The following is an 8,925-nucleotide window of genomic DNA, read 5'->3' on the forward strand; positions in this document are numbered from 1 at the left end:
CCCTCTATGAGGTGGATTGATTCAGTGACTGGGGTAATCGAGATTGGCACAGGATAGAGCAGGGTTTAAGGCTGTTGTACATAGGATCGCTATGAGTAGCAAGCGACTCGACGGCACATAACAACAACAACAAACCTATTGATCTTTTGTATTTCTCTTTGTTTCAATTCTTTTTCATACAAAGTGCATACCCTTCATGGAAAGCATTCAGGAGAATGATCATATTCACCAGCAATTGCATTGCTCCTTTCTATGTTAACTTAAAGGCCATTTTGAGATCCTTCTACTTAATAATGGAAATTCACTTTATTTTTCACATCTTTCATAAAATAGTTGTCTATCATAATATTTAACCATGGTGGACAGTGTTTGGTGGAGCTCCCAGTTTAAGAAAGGCTTAGAAGCAGGAGTGGCATCCACTTCCTAAATAATACACCTCTGGAAACTATGAACTTAGAGAAACGACAATAGTTACAGAACAGAGTTCAGGTCTTTTGTTCATAGGGTCACTATGAGTCGTGCTGGACTCAACAGCACTTAACAATAACAACATCCTAATTTAAATATTATTGTTAAAGCAACATTTTACTAAGGAACACAGCCAAGTCTGTGTTACAGATTTCTCAGAGCATACACGGAACCTTCACTTTGGTTGCAGTCCTGTCAGAAGTCCACATGTCTTACTGTGTTACCTTGATAGAAATGAAATTTATAGGTTAATTAAGTAATACAGAATGTCAGTACACTTTTCTGTACTTGCAAAGAAATAAGAAGCCTCACTACAATTCTCTCAGTGGGAAATCTCTTACTTCTGTTTCACAGATGACAAAAATGAAGCAAAGAATTATTATTAATTTGCCCCAGATGACACTGTTAATAAGAAGCTCTGTGTGTGTGTGTGTGTGTGTGTGTGTGTGTGTGTGTGTACACATACGTGTGCTCATACACGTGTCTCCATCTGTCCAGCTATAAATGTTACCTCCTAGAGCTTAATCTTGCTTATTAGTATATTGTGTCTCAATTTCTATCGGAAACAAAATTTCTCCCTTGGGGTCACAAAGCAACACTGGTAATGGGGCCACTGCATGTAGCTGTGCAGTGTTCACTGAAGCAGGACTGGAAGGGCATCTGGAGTCCGTGCCATCAAGCTCTGTGCAGCTGTGGGCACCTAGACAAGGGGCCGCTTGGGCAGTTCACACTAATGTCATTGCTCTTCTGTTGAAGTGACTCACAGCTGACCCCCCATTGGTTTCTGAGGCTGCAGATTGCAGGGAGGAGGCTGCTTACCTTTCTCCTTAGAGCTGCTGGATTGGAACCCCAGAGGTACCACCTTGGGTTTAGCAGGCAGCTCCCTCTAGAGGCTGCTCCACCAGCCCTCCTAACTCCCGTTAAGCATCCCTGAAGGTGAGGGTCATCCCTTGGCACCTCTTCTTTTTTCACTTATGGTTTGAGTAAATATTTACAAAGCAAGTTAGTTTTTCTTCCATACATATTTTTCATATTAATTTCAGTATCCATAGTGTAATTACACTTTCCCTATTTCCTGTGATTCTGATTTCCAGTAATTTGTCTTCCCTTTCTTTAGTGAAAGTATGCTGATCTTCCCCTTACTGGATATTGCTTTTCCTTTCACCCATCTTAATATATTCCTGGCCACCTTTTTATGGCTTTCTCCTCCTTCCCTAGCTTGCCATTCCTGGGATTCTGTACATTTCAAGTCTCTGAACATCACTAGACGTAGCAAGAAAAATGGGCACATTCAAGGTGAGTGTTCACTCTTAAAATCCCTTCTGCCTGTTCCGACTGGACTCTCATGTTACTTCATTGTAAACCCTAAAGGAGATAGCAGACATTTGCTTACTTCTTGTTTGCCAGGTACTTGTTTGTGTTTGTCTGCTTACTTTACATTTGTTTTTACTTTTTCTATTATTTTCACTTTTTGTAAAATAAGAAATTGTTAAAATGACTAGTTCTCATCACCATATACTCCCTCCCTCACTTTGATCTCCTCATGCTTTCCCCCATGCTCTTTATTCATTTCTGTATTCACTAGAACTCATTGTAAAATGTTTGGTTTTAATTTATTGTGAAATTTTTTCTCATAGAAACATAATTTTCCAATTGAATTGGAGCCCTTTTATTTGTAACTACTCTTTAAGAACTCTTAGACATCTAAGTATCTTAGGGCTTTTATTGTTTTCAATGAGTGTTTTATTGTGTTTTCTATGAAGATTCATAATATTTCAAGTTAAATCTCACCCTGATCCTGTAATATGTTTGATCTCATCTCCATCCTGAATATGACTGGGCTGGGAACATCAGTCAAATCTCCAGACCTCTTTCCCTGTAGAGGATTTAAATTTATTTTCCATTCAATAATTTTTTTTTCTTTCTATAATTATATTTTATTAATTTTCATAAACATTTACAGAGATTTTGAGCTTCCACTCATTCATTGTTGCACTATTCTCTCTACCCTCCTCCCAGTTTGTTCTTGTCCAAATGCCACAGTGCTTGTCAAAGCCAGTTCTGATTAATCTTCTTTGTCAGTGTGTCCTTTGCCATTCCCTATCACTCCTCCCTGAGAGAGACTTCACCCTGAGTCATAAGGAAAAGGGGATGGCGTATTCTCTTAGCTACTTCCTGCTGAAAAGGGACGCTGTGGGTTTCAGGGTGAAGATCTTCTCTCACTACTCTAAAGGGCCCCTTTGGCAGTAGGAAACACATAGACTATTATGGAGATTGATTTTGGAATTCAGATGCACTCTTATTGATTGTGCTTGGCTGTACATGTACATATCCTTCAAGATGTATCATGGGGGTGTTGCAACCTAGTAGACACAAATTTGACTAACAAGTTATAAGTACATGAGTCCAAAAATTATGGAAAAGTAAAAGAAAAGATTCTTTCATTGTTTTACAAACACTCCCCCAGGTCCCCTCCACCATGCAGCCCTCGCTCTAGTCTCCTGTGATGACAGAAATACCCAGTTACATCTCTCTTTTAGACGGTTCTCTCCCTCCTCTGTTTCAGTGCAGTATACATTATTGAACCCATCTTACTCAGTCTCTCCCCAACCCCAAGGACAGTCCCATTCTACAACAGTGGCATCATGTAATATTTGTCCTTTTGTGACTGGGATATTTCACTCAGCATAATGTTCTCCAGAGTCAACCATTTTGAATAATATTGCATGAGTTCCTTGTTTTTTAATGCAGCATAGTATTCCACCATTCAATAATTTCTATGCACATTGTTCTGTTAAGTTGATTACCTTCTTTATCATGTGTAAAGAGCACATTATTTCTTTTCTTTTTACCCATTATCCAGTTAATTATCCATCAATCCAGTTTCCCTGCTGCCTATATTCACATCTTTATTTCAAAGTTATTGTTGATTTTTTTGGTTTCATATAGATGACTTTATTTGTTTCACATACTTTGGGCATGTTGTTAGGAGAAGCCGTTCTTTGGAGGAGGACATCATGTTTGGAAAAGTGGAGGGTCAGTAAAAGAAAAGAAGACCCTCAACAAGATGGATTGATACATTGTCTGCAGCAGTGGGCCCAAATGAGTCGGGGATGGTAAGGATGGCTCAGGATAAGACAGGGTTCAGATCTATTGTTCATATGGTTGCTGTGAGTTATACTCGACTCAACGGAACCTAACAACAACAGCAGTTGTTCTGTACCATCAAGTTGGAACTGACCCATAGCTGACCCTCCTGTGAGTTTTCAGAGGCAGTAAATCACATTCTGCAGGGCCTGATGAACTCAAATGGACAGTTTAGGTGACGACTTCCTGGCTCAGAAGATGCTACCAGCTGCAGAAGCTGATGAATCAGGGCAGATGATGGCCCGCTGGCTCTCCAGATGTGGGGCACAGAGCAAGAAAGCAAACTCTATGAGAGGAATCTTGTGTATTCTAAAAAACACTAATACCACACCCCAAAAAATACTGAGTGTGGCAACTTGAGCTATACCATCTAATTGGTAATATTTTAAGTTACATATAACCCTGATCCTGTAATATGTTTGAGCTCAAATGAAATCCTGGGCTGGGAGCATCAGTCAAACCCCTCTCCCTGTTCAGGATTTCCTGGTGTAGTCACCTTCTTGAGTCATAGTCCAGGTCACCCAGTGTGCACCCAGTGAACCATCAGGAATAACAAAATACTGTGGTAGCTGCAGAAATGCCAAAAGTGTAGAGAATTTTATCCCAGAGGAAGGGACAAAGGCAACCAAATTCTTTGTATCACACCTGGAGAAGTCTGCAACCATGAGATTAGTTTAAATGCTTAGACTTATGCTAATAATTAGCTCTGATAGTAATTGACAATGTTGACTAAGCACTTGTTCCGAGCAGCACCGTTAGGATTAATGTAAGTCTATGGATCTGTGTGTATTTATGTATGTGTGTGTTTTCTGATCTTTGAGCATTGAGGTATGTATATCTGTTTTCTATTTATACATGATAAAACTTGTCTTTCACAGCTACTGAACAACTAGGAGCTTAAGATGTGTAGAGGAGGTTGTTGTGCTCCTTCTCTCAGTCTTTGGCAGGAGACAGCTCCTGTGTGTTCCCCTCCCTGAATGGGCCCAGTTGGCAAGGGCACAGAGCAGCTGTGCATTGGGCTCACCTAAGCATGACTTTCGTTGGCCTTAGGTCCAGATCTCCCACTGCGAACTTAACTCCAAGTACTGCCAAATGCCGCTTGAGCTCAGTGAAGGAACTTGGTCTTTCCCACACCCCACACCGTCTCCACTTCTGCACACTTCATTCCTGTAGAAGCAGGAGGGGAGACCCTCCTGGAGGGGCTGTCTGCCGACTGGCACCACAGTTGTCTGTGCAGGTCCCTGAGTCAGTAAATGGGGTTTTGAGGGCGTCTTGGAGGGCTGGGGCTCTTTGAAGCTGTTTACTTGGCTGTTGAAGTGGATATTGAAAAGAGAATTAAATCCAGTAAGACACAGACACACACACACAGACACACACACACACACACACATACACACACACAGAGAGAGAGAGAGAGAGAATGTGTAGAAGAACACGTCCGAAGTTTTTCTGACTGGTAAGAGGGACAGATAATTGGAATGCACACTTAAATATGATAGCTACAAGTCAGTTTATTGATTGTTGGCATTCATGGATGTGATGTGTATTGAGACTTGAGAGGATGTGCTACATATCTACCCAAGATAGGATACTAGTAACTTATTAGTTACGCCAACATTTAAAAAAAAAAAGTACTACTAGAATCAGTATGTGCAGGAGCAGGATGGAGGGTGCTGTCAAACTGAGAATAAATTTCCCTTCCCTGAGGCAGGTGGCAGTGTGAACCCAAAGATAAAGCAGAAGGGGCCAGCATGCAAGTTTAGAATTCCAAGAGTTTAAGAACACCAAGTAGGAACACGGGGTCCTCACTCTGCCATACTTGGGTGCAGCTGAGGAGTGCTCAAGCATGGCATGGGCAGGAGGAAAGGAGAGGGCAGAGGAAAACAGACCCAATTCTTAAAATCTAGGGCAGCCTTCCCCGTCCTCCCAACCTCTTCAGGTGGAGAGTAGTCTGTGTGTGCTCGTGTTGTAGGAATCTGTGACGTTCAAGGACGTGGCCGTGGTCTTCAGTGAGGAGGAGCTGGAGCTGTTGGATGCGGCGCAGAAGAAGCTGTACCAGGATGTGATGGTCGAGAACTTCAGGAACCTGATCTCAGTGGGTGAGGACAGCTGCTCTCTGCAGTCTTTATGTCCTCAAATTTTCACGGTTTTGAATGGTGTCGGGATAATCACCTGCATTTTAAGAAAAGATTCTTCTTCCAACAGATTTTTTCTTTTAACTTTTTATTACGATTTGAATGAGTTTACAGAGAAATTAGTATTCCTTCACCCATTCATACTGGTTTTGGTTGATGATGTTTATTACAATCCCCACATTGTAACAACACTCTTGCATTATTTCTCCTTGGCTCTTGTTTCCATTCATCCTTCTGTCCTCTCCCTTCCTGCCTTGTGAGCCTTTTCCCTGTACAAATACCATCCTTTAGATCTTGTGTGGGTGGTGGTTCTAAGAACTTAGTACCTTCTTGGTGGTATTGTTCACCATAGAGATTTGTCTCTTGTTTGGCCGAAACTTGAGCTGCAGAGGAGACTTCTTTTCCAGTTGCAAGAGTGGCTAAGGCCCCAGTCTTGGCAGAAGTGGGGAGGATCTGCCGGTCTCCATCACTCTAGGAAGCCTGGGATTTTTGTTCTAAAGCTCTGGTTGTGCAGTCTGTAGAGAGCTGTGCTGTGAATCCAGAGGGGTCATGCCTCTCTGTTGGTTCAAATCCACCAGCAGCTACTGGGGAGGAAGATGTGAAATCTCTTCCCATGAGATATGCAGCCTCTGGAAATCCGCTGGAGTCAGTTCTTTTTTTTTGTTTGTTTGTTTCTTTTTTTAAAAATTTTTATTATTTTTGTCTGAGTGTACCGTCAAATCAGATCTGACTGGTACAGGAGGAAATTGTCCCTCCTTCCCCAGCAGAGCATCTGGTGGATTCGAACTGTGTGCCTCTGGGATTGTAGTTGCAGGTCCTTGCCACTAGGCCACCAGAGCTCTCCTTGGAGTCAGTTGTGATCAATGACAGTGAGTCTGAGCTGTCCACAGCCCTTAATAGTGATCCCTTTGAGAATTGTCGGTATTGGTGATTAGATAACACCTAATTCTTTTGGTCGCAGAGTTGTGAACTACCAGTAATATTTTATGAAGTGAAACAAAGAGTTCACTCCTAGTTTGTTTTTTTTAATTAAATTTTATTAGTTTTAATGAACATTTACAGAGATTTTGGGTTTTCATTCATTCATTGTTGCACTGTTTTCTCTACCCTCCCCCCAGTTCGTTCTTTTTTCCCCCACCTTGAATGTCTGTTTTAATTGTCCAATTGCCACAGTGCTTGTCAAAGCCAGTTCTGATTAATCTCCTTTGTCAGTGTGTCCTTTGCCATTCCCTATCACTCCTCTCTGAGAGAGACTTCACCCTGATTCATAAGGAAAAGGGGATGGCATATTCTCTTAGCTACTTCCTGCTGAAAAGGGACGCTGTGAGTTTCAGGGTGAATGTCTTCTCTCACTACTCTGAAGGGCCCCTTTGGCAGTAGGAAACACACAGACTATTATGGAGATTGATTTTGGAATTTAGATGCACTGTTACCAATTGTGCTTAGCCGTACAAGTTCATATCCTTGAAGATGTATCATGGAAGTGTTACAGCCTAGAAGACAAAAATTTAACTAACAAGTTAAAAGTACATGAGTCAAAAATTAAAAAGCAATAATATTCCAAGTAGAGGTTCTAATAGTGGCACAAATCAAGTTAGGGGGAAGGTGGTTCTTACAATAAAAGGCCTATTGACTAGCACTTTGTCTATTATAGTGTAGAGGTTAGGAACCACAAGATGTAGAGGCTCAGCTATGCCATTTACACTCCTAGTTTTTTTATCTCTAGTATTTAGCTGTAAATTGAGGGGAATAGAGGAAAAGGGAGGGGAAAAATACCCACTGAGATATGAAGGTTGATTTTATTTAACGCAGTGTATATCTTAAGGACTAGAACCTTTACCTACTTCATTTTAAAAGAAGAAAATAGAACTCACACTCTTTTTAAAAAAACAAAACTGAAAACCAGTGAAAATATCAGTTAATTCAAGAGGAAAGAGCACATATTATGACACAAACCTGGCTGTTTACGCCCGTGGTGTGGGTCGCAATAGTTGCTCTTTGCTGTTTGCTGTTGAATCAGATCCGACCCATAGCTGGGCCTCCAGCTGGTCTCAGAGGCAGTACATTGCACAGTCAGAGACTGCCTGTTTTTCTTCTGTGGAACAGTTGGTAGATTCAAACTGTGTGCCTTTGGGTTGGCAGTGCAACTTCCTACTACTGTTGTGTGCTATCAAGTTGGAACCAACTCATAACTAACCCTCCAGCTGGTTTTCAGAGGCATAAATCGCACAGGAGGAGACTGTCCATGCTTCTCTTGCGGAACAGCGAGTGGATTCAAACTCTGGCTTTGGGATTGCAGTGCAGCTCCTTACCACTAGGTCACCTGAGCTTCTAGGAATAAAAATTTCCATTAAATGGTATCCATAGTGTGTCCATTTTAAACCTGTGACGTTTAACAGTCACAGGCCTCCCATCTTAAAGACAGTATGTGCCACTTAGACAGGGAATACAAATCCAGTTTTGCATGATGAAGATAGCGACTCCCAGCGTGAAGTGAATGCAGCTCAGATCCATTCCATAGGGAATCCCTGTAGATGTTTGCCTGTCTGTTTTACTCTTTCTTCCCTACTGCCTTCATCCTGATCCAAATTACCAAACTTCTTAACTGGATTGATGTAACAGCCTTTGTTCTGATTGCCCTGTTTGGACCCTTCCCTTCCTAAACTCTGTGGACAAGGAGCCAAAGAGGTCCATGAGAAATGTCAGTCTGATTAGTCATTCCACCACTCAAAACCTTGATGGCTTCTTATATTTCTTAGCATTCACTCACTCACTTTCTCATTGCCATCAGCTTGGAAGCAATTCATAGCTGGTGGGTTTTCAGAAGCTGTAAATTGCACAAGAGGACCTTCCCCATCTTTCTCCCGTGGAGTGGCAGGTGGACTTAAGCCAGTCGCCTTTGGTTTGGCAGCTTAGCTCCTTATCACTAGGTCACCAGAGCTCCCTCTAGCAGGTAGAGACTGTAAATCACACAGCAGGAGACTGCCCAACTTTCTCCCATGGAGCCACTGGTAGAGTTTTTTTTGTTTGTTTTTTTTCTATATTTTATTAATTTTCATAAACATTTACAGAGATTTTGGGTTTCCATTCATTCATTGTTGCACTAGTCTCTCTACCCTCCTCCCAGTTTGTTCTTGTCCAAATGCCACAGTGCTTGTCAAAGCCAGTTCTGATT

General features: G+C 41.7%; 1 protein-coding gene across 1 annotated transcript in view; it reads left to right on the forward strand.

Annotated features, from left to right (window-relative positions):
* The first annotated feature begins 1,749 nt into the window (after window positions 1–1,749).
* The window catches only part of LOC102853574 (zinc finger protein 226-like), a 20,064-nt gene continuing 12,888 nt past the window's right edge, over window positions 1,750–8,925 (forward strand). The window contains exons 1-2 of the mRNA XM_006901109.1: window positions 1,750–1,764; window positions 5,588–5,710. Coding sequence (XP_006901171.1) covers window positions 1,750–1,764; window positions 5,588–5,710 — 138 coding nt within the window. The remainder of the gene's footprint in view (window positions 1,765–5,587; window positions 5,711–8,925) is intronic.

This window comes from Elephantulus edwardii, unplaced genomic scaffold (assembly GCF_000299155.1).
Source record: "Elephantulus edwardii isolate Elephantulus edwardi_28Jun2011 unplaced genomic scaffold, EleEdw1.0 scaffold00308, whole genome shotgun sequence".
NCBI classification, from domain to species: domain Eukaryota; kingdom Metazoa; phylum Chordata; class Mammalia; order Macroscelidea; family Macroscelididae; genus Elephantulus; species Elephantulus edwardii.